This window comes from Fragaria vesca, linkage group LG3 (genome assembly GCF_000184155.1).
Source record: "Fragaria vesca subsp. vesca linkage group LG3, FraVesHawaii_1.0, whole genome shotgun sequence".
NCBI classification, from domain to species: domain Eukaryota; kingdom Viridiplantae; phylum Streptophyta; class Magnoliopsida; order Rosales; family Rosaceae; genus Fragaria; species Fragaria vesca.
Genome location: NC_020493.1, coordinates 2,172,918 through 2,195,966, shown reverse-complemented (window position 1 = coordinate 2,195,966; position 23,049 = coordinate 2,172,918). Strand labels below are relative to the sequence as shown.

The 23,049-nt window shown below is 37.5% G+C and overlaps 2 protein-coding genes across 2 annotated transcripts; both read left to right on the top strand.

The window, feature by feature from the left end:
* Positions 1-8,016: 8,016 nt before the first annotated feature.
* Positions 8,017-13,027, top strand: LOC101299746 (geranylgeranyl transferase type-2 subunit beta-like). The gene is made up of 10 exons (XM_004293433.1): positions 8,017-8,090; positions 9,570-9,623; positions 9,709-9,859; positions 9,985-10,101; positions 10,309-10,375; positions 10,543-10,691; positions 11,424-11,557; positions 12,075-12,173; positions 12,291-12,366; positions 12,658-13,027. The coding sequence occupies exons 2-10, from the start codon at positions 9,570-9,572 to the stop codon at positions 12,768-12,770; spliced, it is 960 nt and encodes a 319-aa protein (XP_004293481.1). The 5' UTR covers positions 8,017-8,090; the 3' UTR covers positions 12,771-13,027.
* A 4,658-nt stretch (positions 13,028-17,685) lies between these two features.
* Positions 17,686-19,544, top strand: LOC101301079 (xyloglucan endotransglucosylase/hydrolase protein 9-like). Its single transcript, XM_004293438.1, has 4 exons — positions 17,686-17,919; positions 18,011-18,111; positions 18,449-18,642; positions 18,928-19,544. The coding sequence occupies exons 1-4, from the start codon at positions 17,757-17,759 to the stop codon at positions 19,349-19,351; spliced, it is 882 nt and encodes a 293-aa protein (XP_004293486.1). The 5' UTR covers positions 17,686-17,756; the 3' UTR covers positions 19,352-19,544.
* Positions 19,545-23,049: the final 3,505 nt, after the last annotated feature.

Here is a 23,049-nt window from a genome sequence, read left to right as displayed (position 1 = left end):
GAAGCACTGGATTGTTTCAAGCTATTTTAAGAAGTCGGTGGAAAATGAGAAAGGCATGTTTGTTAAGTGTTTGAGGACAGATAGAGGAGGTGAATTCACTTCAAATGAGTTCAATGACTTCTGCAAGAGGAATGGAATTAGGAGACAATTAACTGCTGCATATACGCCACAACAAAATGGCGTTGCTGAGAGGAAGAATCGAACTGTGATGAATATGGTTCGTTCCATGTTGTCAGACAAGAAGATGCAAAAGAGTTTCTGGCCGGAGGCAGTGAATTGGACTTTCTATGTTCTAAATAGATGTCCAACCTTGGCAGTAAAGGATGTTACACCACAAGAAGCATGGAGTGGAATAAAGCCCTCAGTTGAGCACTTTCGTATTTTTGGATGTCTTGCTCATGTTCACATTCCAGATAAAAACGAGGTAAATTAGATGATAAAAGCTTTCCTTGTGTTTTACTTGGGGTTAGTGAGGAGACAAAGGGATATAGGTTATATGATCCTACTACTAAAAGGGTTGTTGTGAGTAGAGATGTGATTTTTGAGGAAGAAAAAGAATGGGATTGGGGTGAGAACTATCAGAAACAAATTTTATTAGACTTGGAGTGGGGAGAGAGTGAAGAAAACAGTGAGAATGAAGAAGGAGCAAGTGAAAATGGAAATGAAGATAATAATGGTGAGAGGAGTGAGAATGAGGGCAGTGAGGAAACACGGGGTGGAGCAGAAGAGAGTGAAGAAACTAGAGAAGTAGAAAATTCTGATGAGCTTGATGAAGGAAGAGACAGACATGCTCCAGATTGGATGAAGGATTATGTTAGTGGAGCTGGTTTAGGTTTAAGTGAAGATAAGAGGGGATCTGGTGAAGATGAAGTGCACATTGCACATGTATTAGCAGTTGAAGATCCTTGTTATTTTGAAGAAGCAGTGAAGGAACAGAAGTGGAAACAAGCTATGGATAGTGAGATTAACTCCATTGAGAAGAACAAGACATGGACTTTAACAGAGTTACCGGTTGGAACTAAGAAGATCGGAGTCAAATGGGTTTTCAAGACGAAGTTTAATGAGCATGGAGAGGTTGACAAATACAAGGCGCGGTTGGTAGCAAAAGGATACTCACAAAAACATGGCATAGATTATACAGAGGTGTTTGCACCAGTGGCAAGGTTAGACACAGTGAGGATGATCATTGCTTTGGCTGCGCAGAAAGGTTGGAAAATTAAGCAGCTAGATGTGAAGTCAGCTTTTCTTCATGGAGAATTGAGTGAAGATGTCTATGTTGAGCAACCAAAGGGGTATGAGAAGAAAGGAAAGGAGCATTTGGTCTACAAACTGCACAAAGCTTTGTACTGGTTAAAACAAGCTCCACGAGCTTGGTTCAGCAGAATCGAAGCGCATTTCATCAATGAAGGCTTCCATAAGTGTGAAAGTGAGCAAACCTTGTTCACAAAGAGGAGTAGTGCTGGTAAAATTATCATTGTAAGTGTCTATGTTGATGATTTAATCTTTACTGGTTATGATGATGTTATGATGTCTGAATTCAAGAGTTCCATGTTAAGAGAATTCGATATGTCTGACTTGGGAAGCATGAGGTTTTTTCTCGGCATTGAAGTGTTGCAGAGAGATGATGGTATTTTTATTTGTCAGCAAAAGTATGCATTAGAGGTTTTGAAAAGGTTTGGGATGTTGGAGAGCAACAAGGTGAATAATCCCATTGTCCCTGGTTTCAAAGTTAGCAAAGATGAAGATGGAATTACTGTGGATGAGACATATTTCAAGCAATTGGTGGGGAGCTTGATGTATCTTACTGCCACAAGACCAGACATGATGTATGTTACAAGTCTCTTAAGTAGATACATGGCGAAACCTACTGAGCTTCATCTACAAGCTGCAAAGAAAGCACTCCGGTATCTAAGAGGGACTGTGAGTTATGGAATTTACTACAAGAGAGGTGGGAATGATGAGCTTATTGCTTTTACAGATAGTGATTATGCAGGAGACATAGAAGATAGGAAGAGTACAAGTGGTTATGTGTTCTTGCTGAGTTGTGGTGCAGTGTCATGGGGTTTGAAAAAGCAGCCGATTGTAACTTTATCAACAACTGAGGCAGAATTTGTGGCAGCTGCAGTGTGTGCATGTCAAGCAATATGGATGAAAAGGGTGTTGAAGGAGCTTGGGCATAGTGATGAAGTTTGTACTCATATCAGGTGTGATAATAGCTCAACAATTAAACTTTCAAGGAATCCTGTGATGCATGGACGCAGCAAACACATAGATGTGAGGTATCACTTCTTAAGGAATCTCACAAAAGAAGGTTCAGTTGCATTAGTTCATTGTGGAAGTAATGATCAAGTAGCAGATGTAATGACCAAGCCTTTGAAGATTGATACTTTTCAGAAGCTTCGAGGATTGCTTGGAGTGTGCGACATTTCTGAGTTAAGCTAATTGCTTCACAACAGTTAGCTTACGGGAGGGATTGAAGGAGCGATTGTTGATTTGTTCAAAGTTTTCTGTTTCAGTTAATAATGTCCTAGTTTCTAGGATTAACGTTAGCATTGATTCATTCAAAGTCTGTTACCATGTAGTTGTTATCATGGGCTGTATTTTCGTTTAAGTTGATAGGGTTTGTTATATTGTATGGCTATTTAAAGCCAGAGTTGTTATTCAATAAGACAAGTTATTCAAACCCAGTTTTTGCGTCTGAGTACTAGCTCTCTTGGTTCTCATTCCCAACAGCCTCAGCGAGATCACCTGAGATCTTCCGCCACCTTGCACCGACCAGGGAGTCCCGTCCGACCACACCTTGCAGACGCTAGAACGGCCTGAAGCCGGCACCGGCGTCGCGGTGCAAACAGTCGGACGAGGAAGAAAGGCACCTCCTAGTTGCGACTTCTTAGTTTCTAAGTTTCAGTGCTCCATGTACACGGTAAAACCTGGGATACCGTATATACGTACTTATAACAACTACAAACCAACTACTTAACAGACTACCAAGGGGACAGTACAAAACCGTAGATGGACGTCTGGGTGTTGGAACCTTGGGTGCATTCCAGAATTCCCCATAAGGAAGTGATGACAAACATATGTCGGTGTAACGTTGTCCATATAAGCAAGTGGCAAACATTGACTCAAAGGTTTGTGGACTGAAACTCTTAAGCATATATGTGCGTGTACAACGTTATTCATGTAAACAAGCGGGGAGGTGATAAAATAACTGTTATGCGAATGTGGTCAAAGGTCGCACATAGAGGTTCAATAATGTCAATATTTTTTCTACTTTAGCCACACCCGGTGTATAACAACGGGTATGGCTCTCGGCATTAGTGTGGTACCATACCTTATAACCTAAGAATTATTTTTTATATTTTCGATGTGTGAGATTTCAAATGACTTAAATTTAAACCACACTTTTTTCCAATCATGAGCCACATATATGTTTTTGCATAATTTACACGTGAAGAGTCACTAGACTGTACCATGAGTACCGTATTCCATGGCTAATTATATATTTTACCCTTCGTTGGTTACAACAACTTGCCAACTTCACCCGTCTGCCAAGCCTTAGAGCAAGTTCACTCGTTGGGTTAGAATGAATACAGTGACTTGGGTCACTGTGACTGGGTAACAGTTTCCACCCGTTTAAAATGTGAGATTGTTGCCACGTGGCAGTGACTATTTATTGAATTTTAAAATACATTTTAAAATACAATTAATCGTTTATGTATAAATAAATAGTAATTTATATATATTATATGACATATTAAAATTAATGTTTTTATTTCATGACATTTAAGTAACAAGTCAAGCTTAAAAAATACTTTTATTTGATATTGTCTGATGAAAAACACAATCTAAATTAACTAGGCATATCTAATTTATAAATTTAAGCAACAGTTTTCAAATTTTTTCTATAAATTTATAAATCAAAAAAAGAAAAAAAAACCATAATTTTTTTCTATAACTGGGCTGCCGTTTCTTCTCTGGGCATCCAGATTTTTTCTCTGGGCTGACGACGAACAGCAGCTCCGCACGCACCCCAGCCTCCTCTGACGGCGACCACCCCAGTCTCCTCCGCAGGCCCAGCCGCTCCGCACGCACAGCAGCAAGCAACGCAACTCCAGCGTCCTTTGCACGCCCAGCCGCTCCGCACGCCCAACCTCCTCCGCACGCCCAGCCGCTCCGCACGCACAGCAGCAAGCAGACCCTCTGCCTTGTGCGACCCCGGCAACGAGTGCACCAGGCCTCCTCCGGCCTTGGATCAGCCGCGCAACCATCCCGGCAGCCCCTTGGCGTCCTCCACGTAGTGGGTTCAGCTGATGTGGCGCAAGTCACCTGGGCTGATGTTCTCCTCTCACCTAGGTTAGATATCTCCCCAAAAAATCTAGCCTGAGTTGGATTGGGGAAATAACTCATTTATGGGTGGAGAGTCGTAATCGCTTCTTCGATCGGTAAAATGTCATAATATTTGTTTTATAGTTTTACTCATAAAGAGGTCGTCTTTCTTTCCTCGTTTAATTGGAGAGTTTGTACACAAATGAGCACTAGTAACTGGTTCAGGATGCTTCTCTGTTATCTATTCTTTTATGTTTAATTTGGTGACATTAGGTTTTGTAGCATATCCTTCAACCACCGAGTGCTGGTTTGTCAGTTGGATATTTAAGTGGCCGCATGCATCATCAAGCTAATATCATTATTCAAGTGGTTGCATGCATCATCATGCTAATAGCATAAGAAGTTTAGAAATGATCGAATGATGAATACCGTTAATTGTTAAACAGCAATAAGTGTGCCCATGATTCTTTATGTTGTAACGAATAAATAAACTCGTCACTCCAAATGCTTGGTGGCTTGTAATCTGTTGTCACTCTCTTAACATCCAAAGTCTGAGCCGTGCTACCGCAGTTGGCCAAGCTCAGGTTAGACATTAGAAGAGTCTTTGGATTACACTGTCTAGTCTTTACTACAAACGACTGAATTGAGTAACATGAATGCCCAGTTTGGGACTACTTCCTGAGTTGCTTTTGGAATTGTTTCTATTTCTATGAATTGTAGTTTTTGTTTTTATCACATATTACAACCTCGTAAGTCGAACTCATAACTTTTCACTTACTAAGAGGAGACTATGCCGCTATATCAAATGGTACTGGGTATGAATTGTAGCTTTTGAAGCTGTTTTTTGGACTCAATGGTAAGAGGAGACTATGCCAAATGGTAAGAGGAGACTATGCCGCTATACCAAATGGTACTGGGTATGAATTGTAGCTTTTGAAACTGTTTTTTGGACTCAATGATTATATTTTGGAATTGTTTCTGCTTCTATGAATTGTAGTTTTTGTTTTTATCACATATTACAACTTCGTGAGTCGAACTTATAACTTTTCACTTACTAAGTGGAGATTATGCCGCTATACCAAATGGTATTGGGCATGAATTGTAGCTTTTGAAGCTGTTTTTTGGACTCAATGATTATATATATGATAATTGATTAAACAAATGAAAGAAATATTGTAAAATACATTAAAATAGTATATACGAATTCAAAATACATATTAAATTTTTTTTGACAATTTCAATTTTCTCAATTTAACTACTCAAAAAAATCTTTTTAGATTATTGCAATGCATACACCACATTTGACATGCTATTTTTCATTTGTTGCAAGTAGTTATTCAAAGTTTATCATTGATATGTTAACCAAATTATATATCAACTTCAATTTTAACATGTATGACCATTTTAGTTACTATATGCACTCAAAACACCTTTTACTTACAACTTAACAAACACTCAAAATAGTTTTTGGTTCTCACATCACTTTAAATAAGAAAGAAAAAATCGATATTTTCATCGAAATATCATTTTTTTTCACACACTGAAATTTTTTTCTCACCTCAGAAATTTTGGTATGAAACTATCGATATTTCGCGATATTTTCGATACTTTCAATATCTGGCTGAAACTGGTGAAATCACCCAGAAAAATAGCAATAACAATGGCTACTATTCATCCAACTTCTCAAATTTTCAACACTGTAAAACAATATATCAAACAACCAAAATCAAAAGTGAACCACATACTGCTGTTGCAAACACCAAACACAGTGACCTGATATGAACGGCAAACCCAAAATCATCAACTCCTCCAATTCCCAAATTCAAGCATCTGCAATCACTCACACCAATTCAATATACTAATGAGGCCGGAAGCCAACTCCCAAAATCGCCGTCGTCGCCGCCGTGCACAACGGCACGTACAGCAGTCCTCCACTGCCTAAAACCCAACTTCCTCCAAACTTCAACCAATCTCGAATTCAAGCATATAAACAGGTAGAGGTCGACTAGTAGATGAAGATTGATACCTGAGTCGAACACAACTTCGCCGGAAAACACCGAACCTTGACCAGAAAAACTCAGAAGCTTTTCTCCTTCGATTCTCCCTCATCTAACCTCGTATGGACAAGCTAAAGCCCCAGGGACATCGAGGATGAGGAGATGAAGCTATCCACACCGATGAGATACCACGACTTGGCCGCAATAGTAAACTCGCCAGCGAACCTAGCCTCTCCTTCTTCTGCTCGAATCTCCTTGACCGAAGCTCCTTTGACAAAATAGAGACCGCAGGGAGGATGGGGAGGACGAGATGAAACCGTCACCACCCGCCTTGCTCCTCTCCGTTGCCGGAGGATAGAGAACCATCCGGGTTGATCAGTCGCTGGTGAGAGGCTAGAAATGGAGTCGGGGTCGGTTTGAACTGATCTGATCCCATTCTCTTTTCCTCTATATAAAAACCATCCAAGGGCTGAGATTCAACCGACATAGAATTTCTATTTTTAATTAAATTTTTGGATAATACCAACTTTCAATAATCATTAAAAATAGCTCTGATGTCTAAACGATGCTTCGAAAAATCTTACGAACTCGTAACGACGTCTAGGTTAATCCTATGAGCTCGAAAGACAAAATTTGACTAACCGAAAATTTAAATAATTTTCAAAAACCACAAAGAAAATAATAGAAATCGAAATAAAAATAGCTCGTAAATAATTTTCATTTTAAAAATAGAAAACTAAAATCCCAAGATGTTACAAATTTCTCCAACGAAATTTTCTTGAATTATTCAACTTATAACAAGTCAACAATATCTCAAGGAACCTTTGAAACTATAAATCCATTACCAAGCTAGATGGTAAAACTCTTATCAACGCACCATGCAAGTGAAAATTTTATACCTCATAGGTCTTCTATGTGGTTTTAAAGTACTCATGTAATTCCATGTGAAATGTATTATATGTATATAAGGCGTGATGGTCTAGCCTCCTTTTGGGTTTCCAGCCATTAAAAATAAAAAAGATGTTTTAAATAAACTTTTAAGAATTATTAATGGTTCAGCACTAACTTTTTTACCTTAACTTACTACAACTCCCTATAGATCAATGTTTATTCAAGGTTTTCATTGCAAATATAGTACATAATACAGAAAACAAACATCTCTTAAAGTTTGGTTTAAAATTTCTTGTTTTTCTTCAAATTTCTGTCAATTTTCTCATTTTTTACTGCAATCAATATTTTCTCTGAAATTTCCGTCGAAATTTCCATATTTTGGAGGGTCGAAATTTTCGTAATCACCGAAATTTTCTTCCTTACTTTTAAAAACAGTTTACCGAACACCTCAGCTAATTCTTCTCACAGCAATATCAGAAATGATTCTTCACACAACAATTTCAAAAATGATTTTTCTCACAGCACAGCTGTCCCAGACTGGGCCTTCAGCAATTTATGTTATGTGTTTCAGCAATTGTTCATGATCATGATAATTTTTCAAATTTGCACCCATACAGGGATTTTTCTTCTTTGGGCTTTTATTTAACATCATGGGCCTAGGGTAAAGGCCCCTGGTTGATTTCAATTTGCCACACATACAGTATTGGGCCGCGGTTTTCTTTAATTTTTTTATTGTATAATTATAACACTTGAATACTTCTTTTTTTTGTAGAGAATAACACGAGGGGTTTTAACATCAGCCGTCATCATACGAAGTCGTTAAGACTTGAGCAGAGAAGAAGAAACCAAACTAGTTTTGCAGAAACATCAGAAGTAAGAATCGTCTTTCCATATCTGATTCACTGTTTACGTTTTATTATTTTTTATTTTCCGGCTAATCGATTTAATGGGAGTTTAGTTGAGTGATTTAAGATTTCTGGGTTCACCTTGATATGAATATTTATGGTGCAAAATTTGATCTGTGATCTTTCTGTTGGGTTTTGTTGTTGTTTTGATTACAATTTACAAGATAGTTAATTGGTAGTTTCTGGGTGTAAGAGATAGAGATTAGTTGAAGCCGTATTCATCCAAGTGGAATTGGAAAGTTTTCCCATTAGTGGTAGCAGCGGAAATAGTATCATGATCAAAGATTAGGTCTTCCATGTGTTCTTCGTATGGTTCCTCTCTGCTTTCAGCTGATTTATCGAAACTTGTTCAGTAGAGAAAAATGAAAAATGAAGTGCACTAATCTTTAAGGGAGTTCATAATATGTAGATAAGATGTAGAGGCACTTATTCATGAGATGTAATTACCTCTCCTAAGCCTCCTTTGTGTCTTCCTAATCCGATCAAAGATGCAGATAATGAAACCGAAAATAAGAAGTGATGACATTATAATGGTGACTACCACTTTCACTCCTTTTCTTCTTAGCATAAGCAATGGACTCTAGATAACCAATAAACTGAAAAACTAGTCACTATGCTCTGTAGTTATCAGTATATTTCATCCCTCATTTGCCTGATAGTTCCCAACTAATAAGCAATCTTTATAAATCAATATACTGATAGTCCGTAATGAAGAAGTTGGTAATATAACAAAGAACTAAGGTGATCACACTTCTCATCAAATTGGAATCCTTCATACAGAAACACTCTATCACACAAAGGATGCTTAAAGCAACAAGAGATTACACCCTATAGATATACTTACACATACACACATATTACTCAAGGTCCACCAAGAAACTTACTAGCTAAAATACCCTCTCTACAGAAGTCACTAATTTATTGCAAGCAAAAGTTTACTCAATTCAGTCCACAATAAGCCAGTGATGGACCCATTTAGGTTTAGTAAGATTAAGAAACAATACCTGTGTAATGCGTTTCGGCTGATGCACATAATCTTTGCCAGCAAGCATTCAATGTTCAAACAAAGTTATTCACACATAACAGAAATTAAACCATATGGAGATTAAATCAGAAATACAATTGGAAGTCAAGACGGGTTTCTTGCCCACTGAGTTCATCCTTTTTTTCTCTCCAAAATCTGGCTTCATGACTAACTCGACACCAATCAGAAATCTCTAGAAGCGGTGATTTGGGGAGTTTGGGAGAGAGATGGAGATCAACATTTTATGGTTTCAGAAATATCCCCAAAATTTTTTATTTCAAAATTCATTTACTTTGTTGAGGATGCTTCTCTGATATTTATTTACTATGGATTGATTTTGAGTTGTAGTTGGATCTTTTGATACTGAGTTTAGTCTTTGTTTGAAGGGTGCTCTCCTTTACTCTTTTGCTTAAATTTTAGCAGATGGTGGAGCTGGCAGCTAGCAAACATGTTCAATTCATTCTATCGAAGGCACAGGTTGAATTTTGAGTCCAACTACACAAATAGATGTTTTGGTTTATATATTATACATAATGTTAACAACAATGTGATGCTATCTCAGGAAAAGGACTCTTATGAATCAGTTTTGATGGAGCATATAAGATTGAATGGGGCATACTGGGGTTTGACCACTCTTGACCTTTTGGGAAAGCTTGACACTGTTGACGTCAATGAAGTTGTTTCGGAGGTTCTCCAGTGCCAGCATGAATCAGGTATTTAGCTCGTATAGATTTCTTACCCCCAACAATAGTAAACTTGTACTTTTACTTTTATCCTCAGTGTTTCTTGGTGATTTAGAGTTGTAAGGAGAATGTTGATTATGGTGTTGTTTATGCAGGTGGTTTTGGTGGTAACATTGGACATGACCCGCACATACTATATACCTTAAGTGCTGTGCAGGTTTTGGCCTTATTTGACAATGTTGATGTATTGGATATCGAGAAGATTGCAAATTGTATCCTTTGGTATATATATTTTTTAGACTTTGTAATAAATCTTCATTACTTTTTCAATTGGCCTATGTGTTGAAGGAAGCGTATAAATTAGAGCTTATAGAAGTATTTTGAGTAGAGACAGGAATTTACTAAGTAAGCTACTGACTATTGATGAAAGGGGCATGAATTGATTTAGCGAATTTTGTCTGGCTTAACACTCAACTCAGATGTAGCTGGGCTGCAGAATGAAGATGGCTCATTTTCTGGGGACATTTGGGGTGAAGTTGATACGCGGTACTCTTTTTTTATTTCCTTTGTATAGTATGATATGTTAAGTTACTGTACCTTTATTTAAAGCATGATCCACTTACAGTTTATTTTCTGTTCCGCATAACAAATGAAAGATATTGAAAACAAAATGAAACTACAAACCAACTAAGAATATTATTTTTCCTTCTTAGGTTTTCATATATTGCCATCTGTTGTCTAGCATTACTACATCGTTTGGATAAAATTAATGTAGAGAAGGCTGTGGACTACATTTTGAGTTGTAAAAATCATGATGGCGGATTTGGATGCACCCCTGGTGGGGAGTCTCATGCAGGTCAAAGTATGTTATCTACCCTGAACGACTCTAACTCTGTTATGTCATACGCATACTTGGTTTTAGGGTTTAGTCATACTCTGTTATTCACTCACTGTTTAAAGCTTAATCATATCGTCATGTTATGTATCTATTTTTGGCTTCTTCTATCTTTTCTTTTTTCTTGTTATAGAAATTGTGTATAGGTTTTCCAGAAGGGTTCATGCTTAGGACAGATTCAATCACTATCATTATCAGTTGTACCTTCGAGTAGGGAATTTTATACATTATTCATGGTGTTTCTTTCTTTTCTTTTCAATGGCAATAGCACCTGATCTTGCTAAACAAGTTTTAAGCTTAGATTGTCATTCTTTTGTTTTTTCCTTTTCAGTTAAGATATTTGTCAGTGACATTGCTGACTTGGTTGAAAGATGAATTTTGTGATAACCTTTAAGAACAGGGAAAAAAAAAATCAATCGCCATGAACTGATGCATGTGTTTTTGAATTTGTCTACTGATTTATTATGTCATACGTGTACAATCTGTTGACATTTTAGAGAAACTGATCTTCAGAGTAACTTATCTGGTACCTCGATACATATCTTCTTAAATCTTTTGTCCCAAGTGTATAGATGTATCTACAATCTTAACATAAAACAACATGTCTGATCCAGTAAGGAATAGTGATCGTGCAGTTGTGCTATATATATGCCGATATAAACTCAATATGGATGATCTGCTATGTCCATTGTGATGCAGTTTTCTGTTGCGTGGGTGCTCTTGCTATCACAGGATCTCTACATCGTATTGACAAGGACCTTCTTGGATGGTGGTTGTGTGAGCGGCAAGTTAAAGCAGGAGGTCTTAATGGCCGTCCAGAGAAGCTTCCTGATGTAGGTGTTGCATTGTATTTTATTTTATAATTTTTGTTTTCTGAAAAATTAAATTGCATATGTTTCTTTTAGAATTGAAATTTGTTTAGTCCTTATGGTTTGAAGTCAACATCTGTTTAGTCCTTCTGGTTTTATTTTAATTTGAATAGTCCTTAAAGTCACGATTTTTCATCCAAATAATCCTTTCGTCAATTTTCTCAGTTAAATTGCTGACGTGGCCTTTAATCGAGAAAATTGTCAGAATGACTATTTGGATAAAAAATCATGACTTTATTCAGATTAAAATAAAACCATAAGGACTAAACAGATGTCGACTTCAAACCACAATAACTATACAGTATTTTTCCCTTTCTTTTATCATTCTCGAACTACCTTGCTACATTTGTGGTTCATTTTTTTCTGCTTTGGTGGGTGTGGATGGCCATCCCGAGAGATACTCATGGTGGTTTCATGATTGAAATGTGAATTTCTATAGCATTACTGGAATCTTCTTCACTGCATTTCCGCTTTGTTTCAGGTGTGCTACTCTTGGTGGGTTCTCTCTAGTTTGATCATGATTGACAGAGTTCATTGGATCGATAAGGAAAAGCTTGCCAAGTTCATTTTAGACTGTCAGGTTTTACCTAACCTGTTTGTATATTTAGTATATTCTTTAGGAATTTCCAAAGTGAAATTGTAATCATGCGAGTATGAATTTATCTGAGATGATGTGTTTAAATATTAAAACTTTCAGGACATTGAGAATGGAGGAATTTCTGACAGACCAGATGATGCCTGTGATGCCTACCATACATACTTTGGTGTAGCAGGTACAGAATTGCTTTGGTTCTGCCCTGTTGTTTTATTTAATAAAACTGTTAAGAGTATTTCTCAAGGATCACAGTGGATTCCCATTTGGAGCCTATGCTTCTAGATGGGATATTAGTCATAATTTCCAAAATGTTTACATAAGATATAAATTCTTATTTACCTTCTGTATGTATCACTCAGCAAGATGAGATCGGATGTAAACAAAAGAAAATCTTCGCTTATACTTTTTGTCTTGGTTGTTTACTTGCCAGTGTATATCATTTGACTGAGGTTGGTGCTTGTTGATGCAGGACTTTCCCTTCTTGAATATCCAGGGGTGAAACCCATAGATCCAGCCTATGCTTTGCCAGTTGATGTTGTAAATAGGATTATCTTAGGCATAAAGGAGTATAGTCTTGTCTAAGAACTTTAATGTGCCTTTCGTGGCAATTCTTCGCCTTTTTCTCAAATCATTTTACAAACTCTTGACAGCTTCAAACATTGTTAGCACAGTTCAGATAAAGCTTTCACTATACGAGGATTGTATAATTCCTGGATATAACTTGTTTAAAGAGAATCAGTTGGGTGATGAGAAGCTATTTGGTTCTGGATCACAGCCATTCGATCAAGTTCTTCTGCAGAAATAGAATTCTAATTTTCCTCCCTGATCTGGGATTACATACTGTTTCTTGTTGTGCAATTTGAGTCATTGGCACCTGATGAGATTCACACGTCTCTCAGTGCCACAATCAATACAATCACACCCACACCATGTTAGGTATTCACCCAACATTTATGTTTTGTGCTTGGAACTTGTGACAGTAGGGCATTGCACTTTGAAAACTGCCGCTCCTAATTCTCAAACAATAAACTCCTGGGCCTCGTTTGGATCTCAAAATTCGCTTGCCGGGAGAATGAACTATTCCGATCACAAAAGACTGAAGAAGTGAATGATTCCCATTGAAGGGCAAGAACAAAACCAACACCCCAGGTATCATTTGAGATCACAAAAGCTCATTAGCATGAGCCAAATCTATGCAATGGCTTCCAACTTTCCAAGGTGGTTTTGCAGGTTTCGCATTTGCAAGAAAATAATGGAGTTCGATACACAGAGAGGTAAAGCTTGTCTGCACGTGACATCAAATTTTGCATCTCACTTCTGTCAATGTGTATATTATATTAAAAAATAATCTGTATATTATATGGTGTCACGTGTGCTAGATTGAGCTTTTGCATTTAGCTCTCTCTGTCTTTGATTGGTGACTTCTGATTTCCAATGCAAACATCCGTCACCTCCCATGAAAATCGAAACCCTAAAATAATTCAAACGCATTTCACGTGCCCAGTTCGCTCTCATCTCCTCGTTCCTGTAGAAACTACACCATGACATCAATCCTCGCTCATGGAAACAAAAACAGCCCATCCTTCCGCACAACACATTGGCTAGGTTCTAAATTTTCTTCGAAACAACAGTAACATTTTGTCTGCATTTACGTAACTTTGTCTTATCTATACTACATCTTACGCGATACTTGAAATATTTTCACACCTAACTTCGAAGTTATATTCACTGAACAATTTCGGGGTCATTGTCTCATTTAGCTCACTTCTGTCTATTTCATCGTGTGAAATATCGAAACATAACATGAAAAAGTTTTCAAGTTATTGTCTCGTTAGCTCTCTTCTATCTATTTCATCCTGTGAAATATTGACACATAACATGAAATAGGTTCCGAATTTTTACTCGTATTAGCTTCTTAACACTCAGATAAGAGCAAGACGCTTGAGAAATGGTGGTATAATCTCATCGTGTAATATATATATAATTCATCAGCTGCGAAACCCTAAAGCTAAACCACCGGTGGGTGATGGGCCAGGAGATCGGCGAAGTGGGATCAAGTCAGTAAACATTGAAGGCAGCAACATCATCATCATTCGGATCGATAAGACATATTGACGTCAAGATGCGTGCACTCTACCACCATCTATCTACTCCGCTCCATCATCAAATCAAAGTCATTGTTTAATCAGTTATCCTATATCTCTTGGCATTATTGCGTCATTTTCATTCCTTTTCTAATTTACAAATCCCAGAAACGTGATCAAATTCCTTCATTTTTTTCTTTTAATCCTGAACCCATGTGTGGTTTTTTCTTCACTTTCTGTGTGCTCCACGGTGGTTTAGATTGAATCTCAGAGGGAGGGACACGGGGAATGATTGCGATCCAAATTTAGAGGTCTGCGATGCTTCGAAAATGAACTGTTAGAACTGGTAGGTTTCTGAACTGGTAGGTTTCTGAGCTGGTTTGCCAAGAATGGTGTCTGTGACCCCATGAAGGTGATGAAGGCCTATCCTATATTGCTTCTTCGGTTCTACTAAGTCTTAAATTTCCCTGTATGTAAATTGTGATGATGGGTCATAGGCTCATAGCTATCCCCATACCCTTTTGCTCTGAGACTGTTTTTGTGTGCAAGAAACCATCAATTGCAATCATTCTTGCTGGCAGATGATTTGAATTTCTATATCTTTGAATTCTAGGAATTTGAGAATAATTAACCAAAATCGATTATGAGTTTATTTTTATTTATTGTTTTTGATACATTTTGCAGAGATTGCATGTAAAAAAAAGTGATAACATATATCGCAGGATTGTTTGATCAGTGCGACATACTATGTACTCTGTGAGAATGAGATCGCAACAGAGAACTTGTACGACATATTCTAAATATATTAATCTAGATTTAAATTCATTGTTTTAGTGTAATCCACTCATCCACCCTCGTGTTGAACAAGTCTCACGCATACTTCTATTTCTTTAAGCTCAGACTGATCTTACTTCTTTACATATTTTACTGCATTTTGATTTTAAAATGTAGAGAAGTAAGATCAACATTTATTTATAATATAAATTTTTTTATTGTTAATGTAAACGACGTAAACGGTACAAGCGTTAAAAGCGGTAACTTTCTACACTAAATAATTTGCAGCTGTTTCTTTCTCCAGCGGAATGATTCTGTTTTTGTTTTTCCTCTTTTTTGAATGAAATGATGATAATTTTTTTTTTCTGAATGGAAGGATGTGATAATATTAATCTTATATAGAAGAACGGTACTCCATAGTCCATACAATTGAACCCTACTGTCCTGCCAAGTAAATACAAATAGCACGGCTTGTGTACTACAACACCAGTGACTAGACTCACCAGAGTATCCAAAGCCATTTGGATTCGAGCCATTCATTGCCCAAGTTCAGTACCTTTTTCTAAGGCTGTATAAAGCACACTTCACAGTTCACAGTTCTTTTGCAGATTTTAAAACTAAAATGTAAAATGTAATAATGTACTGTATTTACCAAAAAAAGTTTACCAGTTTTGTATTTCTTTCCGGTAGCTCCAGTACTTTTCTAATTTTAAACACGAGTAATTAAGATATGACATAGTTTTATTGCCTGTGTGGCTTATGGAGAAAGCATGATTAGCCATTTGTATTTAGAGCATAAAGCTTCTAATAATGGAGCATCAAGCCCTATTTAAAATGGGGCATCACTATCTATTATTATCCAAGTTGGACCACACTCTCACCCATTCTCTCAGCTTCTCTAGAACTATAGTAGTAGTCCCATTCCAGAACCAATGCATCCTTCAATGCTCTCATACTAACAAAACAAACAATATTAAGAGTAGGGCTCTATATCCGTCATTCTTTCGTTAAGTGCACTGAGAGTGGTGATTAGGCTTCAGTTTCCTTCTTCAATGGCTTGTTGAGGAAGTCTATTTTTTTCGATGGTGATTGTTGAGGAAATCTTGTGATACTGACTTAAATCTTTTAAATGCATCTCGTTAAATCGATGTTTCAGCAGACTTTTAAATAAAAAACGCGAATGAAACATCTTAAATCATTTTCTTATAGGGTTTATAAAACAAATCTTACATGAAAATGCATGAAAATACATGAAAATGGCTTGTTGAGGAAGTCTATTTTTTTTATGGTGACTGCTGAGGAAATCTTGTGATACTGACTTAAATCTCTCAAATGCATCTCGTTAAGTCGATGTTTCAGCAGACTTTTAAATAAAAAAAGCGAATGAAACATCTTAAATCATTTTCATATAGGGTTTATGAAACAAACGTTACATGAAAGTGCATTTATAGGGTTTATGAAACAAATCTTACATGAAAATGCACGAAAATGGCTTGTTGAGGAAGTCTATTTTTTTCAATGGTGACTGCTAAGGAAATCTTGTGATACTGACTTAAATCTCTCAAATGCATCTCGTTAAGTCGATGTTTCAGCAGACTCTTAAATAAAAAACGTGAATGAAACATCTTAAATCATTTCTTTATAGGGTTTATGAAACAAACCTTACATGAAAAGTGATGTATTTGTCTACTTCATTTAACGGTTAGTATGACATTTGAAATAGAGTATCGATGAAATTTCTAAAATCGAAACAATACAAAAAATCATTATTTGTCTACTTCATTTAACGGTTAGTATGACATTTGAAATAGAGTATCGATAAAATTTCTAAAACCGAAACAATACAAATAATCCTTGTATGAATACCGACTCTTTCATCTGCCCGATAAATGAGACCAAACACGTTAGTGTCTTCTTCAACATTATAAATAAAGTTTCGGTGAAATTTCTGACACCTAATCTACGTAAATTTATTATTAATGGGATTTAACATTCCTCTATTTTTATTTTTACTTACCTGAAAATTCTATGAATATGGCACGCATGTCGATGATGCCAAACAAAAACAAAGGTTTAAATGCCATTATGAATTTTGCATAGTGCGATTGGTACACTGAGCTGGCACACTGCCACTTCCATCACTCAAAGCGCAAAAACAAAGATTGATCAAAAAGCCAAAGCCAAAGCCTTCCCACACACACCGAGATTCTCCCACCACGCGCCTCCGCCCGCGCGTCCCTCTCTCCCGGCTTCAGTTCCCAATCCCCTTCTCTCATTCGTCCACAGCGCTTAGGCCCCACTCACCTAAACGTTCGAACTTTCATCAAATTTGTCTCATCACCAGTGACAACTGGCCAAGTCAGTGCACCAGCTGGAACTCCACACGTGCTCGTCCCTCATTGGCTGAGATCTGTACCCTTTACTTTTCCGGATTAAAGACATGTCGTAGGCGCACAGCTTTGGCCAGCTCATAACTCATAAGTGGGAGCAGAGTAACGGCTACAATTTTAAATTCGTCGATATTTGTAATCCTACGTGGCCTGCCTACGTGGAGGCTAACTCAGATGACGTGGCACGTGGGGTCCTTTTTCTCATGGAAGCCTTGGGCTATAAAAAGGTGGTGTTTTTCTCGTGTCTCTACAGACTCTGAGCTTCTCACTCTCACTCTTCTCTACTATTCCAAAGCTCCTGAGCTCTTTCTTCTTCTTCAATGGCTTCTGCCTCTTTGTTTTTGAGTGTCATTTTGGGTCTCTCATTGTTTTTGGGTCCGGTTAGCTCGGCCAAATTCGATGAGCTTTTCCAGCCTTACTGGGCTTCTGACCATTTCACATACGAGGGCGAGCTTCTCCATATGAAGCTCGACAATTATTCTGGTGTGTACAGTGTTCATTCTTCATTTCATCTCATTGATATGAGCTCTATTTATGTGTTAATCTTAATTGGACCGGTTTTGAATATTTACAGGAGCTGGATTCTCATCCAAGAACAAGTACATGTTCGGGAAAGTGACCGTACAGATTAAGCTCGTAGAGGGTGACTCTGCCGGAACTGTCACTGCTTTCTATGTGAGCCAAATTTACCCTATCCTTAATAGTTTAATTTTATTAGATTAAATTCTTCTGGATTGAAAACAGCTCAGCTAGATTGGATTTAGTATCTCTACCTACTCTCTGTTTCCCTCGTGAAAATTCTTAATCCCTGCATTCATTGTTTTTTGTTTTCATCCGGTCAATACTGGATTTTTTAACTAACAATCATTATGAGATTATCCCCCTGTTTTTTTAATCTCAGTAAATGATGAAAGGTTGTAACTTTATACAATCAATTCCTATTGTCTTTATGCTAATGGAAATTGATGGAATTCCAGCGACTCTGACGTCGGTATTGAATTTACTTTTGCAGATGTCATCGGACGGTCCACTGCATAATGAGTTTGATTTCGAGTTTCTGGGCAACACTACAGGGGAGCCTTACTCTGTTCAGACCAACCTCTACATCAATGGCGTTGGCAACAGAGAGCAAAGGCTCGACCTTTGGTTCGACCCAACTACGGACTTCCACTCCTACTCCATTTTCTGGAACCAGCGCCAAGTAGTGTAAGCACAAATTACTTTCCGGCTCTTAGTAAATGGTTTTTTCTTTTTGACTGTGGGAGTCAATCATGTAAATGCTATGATACACGAACCCAGTGTGGGATTGTGGGGGATGATATGAAAGCTGGAAAGTAAAACAACAAAGTTTGGGGTACCCCATGAAAAAGGGCAACGAATCTTGCATGATGATGTCTGTAGGGTCTGTTTTGGTCTATTTGCCTTTGTCATTAGCAAGAATCACTGTTATTATTATCCCTCTTAATCTAATGCATTGCTTCATTTTTGTAGATTTCTAGTAGACGAGACTCCGATTAGGGTACACACCAACATGGAAAGCAAGGGGTTGCCCTTCCCCAAGGACCAGGCTATGGGGGTGTACAGCTCAATCTGGAACGCTGACGACTGGGCCACACAGGGCGGGAGGGTCAAGACCGATTGGTCCCATGGACCCTTTGTTGCATCTTACAAAGGCTTTGACATCAATGCCTGTGAGTGCCCGGCTTCCGTGGCTGGAGCCGAAAACGCCAAGAAGTGCAGCAGCAGCAATGGAGACAAGAAGTACTGGTGGGATGAGCCTGTGCTGTCCGAGCTTAACGTCCACCAGAACCACCAGCTGGTTTGGGTTAAGAACCACCACATGGTCTATGACTACTGCACTGATAGTGCTAGGTTCCCAGTCACTCCAGTCGAGTGTGTGCACCACCGTCACTAGGGTTTGCAGAAGGGGTGGTAAAATGGGAACATGGAATGTTGTGTAAAAAGGATCGGGGTGAAGAAAAAAAAAAACACATAAGACATGTACTCCATGTTGGATTGGTTCCCATTTTTTGGTTACTTGGTTATGATTTTAGTTTGTAAGATAGGGAACGATGAGCATCAATGTGAAATATGAATTTCCTTTTACCATTAGGTAACCCTTTTACTGTTGGTTTTTTGTTTTTACTACCAGACAATGAGACAATGTACTGTGAACTGGGTACAATTTCGTCACGGGCGAGTTATGGGGGAATTGAATTTGAGGTTGATGGTAATGGGTAGGTGGGGAAATGGAGATGAAAGCTATGAAACGGTGAAGAAAAACAGAGGAGAATCAAAAAGAGTGGACCCTGAATTAGGTCATTTTTTGTGGGGGTAAGGTTTTGATTTGGGGTACCCTTTTGGCTTATCGTGGAGGACACAGATGAGCAAAGGGACGCTCTTGGATTTAACAAGAGCTAGAGGTAATTGTGTGTAACCATTGAAGAAGTCTCATCATTAAACAGAGGCCCTTTTCTGCAACTAAGAGAACACTTCGGGTCCATGGCAAAAGAAGCCAATGTCATTAGCAATTTTGAGCTATACACGAGATGACGAGAACATGTGTGACTTGTTTTACATCATGGATCGACTCGTAGAGATTTGAGTTACGAATGTGAGAGTGAAAGATGCATACCAAAACCAACACTATTCTTCATATATATCATATCTGTTATGTTCATATAGTGAAGGTATGTCTGTATTGAGTTCGAGTTCTAATTGATAGCACTACTCTTACATAATGAGTATACGGTCTACCAAGCTAACACTCTTCTTTAAGTGAATTATGAGCTCATAGAGTACGACTTGTTTCAATGGTGGATCGACGTACTTCTAGAGTTTTAAGTTACGACCAAACAAGTGAAACATGTGTATCAAATTAACACTATTCTTCATACATATCATATATGACATTTCACCAAAAAATCATATATGACATGTTCATAAAGTGAAAGTTATGTTCACATCCTAGAATTTTCCCATCGAGTTTGAGTTCTATTTGCTTAGTTTAAACATGCATGTGAAACTTGTCTGAATGATAACAGTACTTATTGAACTTAAATAATGAGTGTAGTTGTGTAGGTCTATCAAGCTAACACTCTTCGTCACATGTATTATGAGCTCATATAGTTAGACGTATGTTCAAATAGAGAGTTTGCCTTTTTATTGTTTATAGGATAAGAACTCATGATTTCTATGACGTCAATTAGATTAGCTAATCAACAGCTCACCGACAAAAATATTTAATTTCTTTCTTTCTACCTTATAACGAAAATGGAAATGAAAGTCTAGCATTGGTTTCTGCAACAAAATGTTGTCGACACTGCTTGAAATTGACTTGGGGGAACTTGGGGAGGAAGAAACCAAAATATTAATAAGCATCACAAACATACAATATCAAATTAATCAACTTGTTTCCAGTGAATTGCAGGTTCCTTCCTTCTTTCATGGGATGGAAGAGTTTTCCTTCTGTACGCTCTTGGCTTCATGCTATAATGCTGAGCCAGATATTTTTTCTTATAACCCTTTGAAAACAAACGTGTAAAAGCGTGAAAACCTTGCGAGGTACTTGTTGTAGACTAGCATGCATGATTGAGTTAAACAAAGGTGCATGGACCCAGAAAATTTAGGACTGTAATTCCCTAACTCGTTAAGGACCTCATAACTTACATATTCAAAGATATAGGTCCCATTACATGAAGGGAGGGGTTGGGAAGAGTTGATGGTTATCCACAAAGATGAATACAATTGATAATCTGGGCCATCTTCGATCAATAATGCAGAACACAAAAGCTGAAATGAGTCATTTTATGAGAATCAAATCATAACAACCAGGGGTGGATTTATTCACAAAATTTTGTGTTAGACAGGGACAAATGACTCGTAATCTATTACTAATTGACACTGCATCGATGTTATTTCACCTTGATCGTATATTACATGTTAGATACTAACATACAACTCAAAAAACCTCGATGCAATGAATGGTAGACCATATATTGTCCATTTAAACGACCATGATATATTTTGGTTAACATTAAATCTCAAAACCATGCATGGACAGAGAGGTACTATAAGCTATTGGGAAGGAGCTACCACTCATTGAAGAAATAGGAGATAAGGTAGATCAGGAAATAGTAAAGGCAATAATCAATAAGCAAACACATCAGGACCCATTGATACCAACTAAGTTTGATCATTGAGTGTAAAAAAGAAAGTGAAGAATCGAGATCCAGAAAAAGACAACTACGGCATCAAATTTTAGTTCATTATAAGCCGAAAGAGCTGCAAGGCACTGATGGAAGTGGGAGACAGAGCTAATTGTACAATTAGCTAAAAGTGATTTATGCAGTTGTTTAACCAAGATGAACAATAGGAGCATATGATCTGATGCATTAAGAGAATATATTTCTTAACCACGGTAAGTAGTGCAGTGAATGCATTAGGTCTCATCATGGAAAATTCATGATATAAAATCTTTATGTCATGAGTTTGAACGTTGGTGTTGTTTAATGTTGTTGCTGAATTATAAACGTGGTCAGGAGATGGGCTGCAATGTCATGTTGGCTAGCGGGCCTTCAGTGGATTAGTTATTGGACCTATAAAGCATTTAGGATACCGCAAACAATTTGAAAGGAGGGTATAAAAAACAAAGAGAATATATTACTTCCTAAATTAGTGTGTATTGGGTTCAATCAAGACACTATAAATGATTAAGCATTTTAGCAATGGCATAGAAGCAATGAAAGTGATCATTGAAACCCTACTATGTACTAATCTCATGTTTCATGACTGTGGAAGTTGCGGTTTTAGCAATGGCATTGAAGAAATGCTATTGATCATTGAAACCCTACAATGTACTGATCTCATGTTTCGTGACTGTGGAAGTGGTAAGAACAACGAAGGAATTAGAAGATAAGCTGCTTCAACAAGAATCTTTGAATGTTGTACAATTCAGTAGGTGGCATATAGTCAATTCCATACGTACCATGTCGCCTATTCTCCTCACACATGAATAAGTTGTACAAGCAAGACTCAAACCTCCTCCATTTGCACCTTCCAAGTAATGAAAAACTGATGCACATTCTAACGGTACATAAACACTACCCCGACCATATGCGCAAAAAGAAAAGTTCCTAAAAAAACACTAGTGATGCGCACTTTCTAATCGTCACGAAGACTACATGTACTGGAAATTATTGTACGTTACAAATCAAGTTATGGTATTAAGTCTCTTTCGAATCCGTAAACCCAATAAAAAGTTCATTTTAAATGTACTCAAATTAGTGCAGTGGAGTACTCTTGAACATAATCAAGAACGTTTTATGGCACTAGCTTTTGATGATGGAACTAATGTACATTTGTTTTTTTTTTTGTAAGGAAAGGGATGTTCACGGCCCTTCCAATGAGGGATCCCTATTTTAAGCCATTTATAGGGATAGGGCATTACACAAACTTCTCGATTATAATTTTACATCTCCACCGTTCATATCTTAGGTCTATATGAGTAGATCACCTCTACAAAATTTCATATGATTTGGTGATCGTTAAGGCTTTCAAAAGTTCAATTTAGTTTTAATGACCTTTAACGGTTTTAGTTTGACATAAGCTGGA

What these genes read in the sequence shown, in the direction of transcription:
- LOC101299746 (XM_004293433.1), top strand. Translation starts at nt 9,570, where the DNA reads ATGGTGGAGCTGGCAGCTAGCAAACATGTTCAATTCATTCTATCGAAG. An exon ending in TCATTCTATCGAAGGCACAG is followed by an intron (nt 9,624 to 9,708) that starts GTTGAATTTTGA and finishes ATGCTATCTCAG; the next exon opens with GAAAAGGACTCTTATGAATC. An exon ending in TACATACTTTGGTGTAGCAG is followed by an intron (nt 12,367 to 12,657) that starts GTACAGAATTGC and finishes TTGTTGATGCAG; the next exon opens with GACTTTCCCTTCTTGAATAT.
- LOC101301079 (XM_004293438.1), top strand. Translation starts at nt 17,757, where the DNA reads ATGGCTTCTGCCTCTTTGTTTTTGAGTGTCATTTTGGGTCTCTCATTG. An exon ending in GAAGCTCGACAATTATTCTG is followed by an intron (nt 17,920 to 18,010) that starts GTGTGTACAGTG and finishes GAATATTTACAG; the next exon opens with GAGCTGGATTCTCATCCAAG. An exon ending in GAACTGTCACTGCTTTCTAT is followed by an intron (nt 18,112 to 18,448) that starts GTGAGCCAAATT and finishes TTACTTTTGCAG; the next exon opens with ATGTCATCGGACGGTCCACT.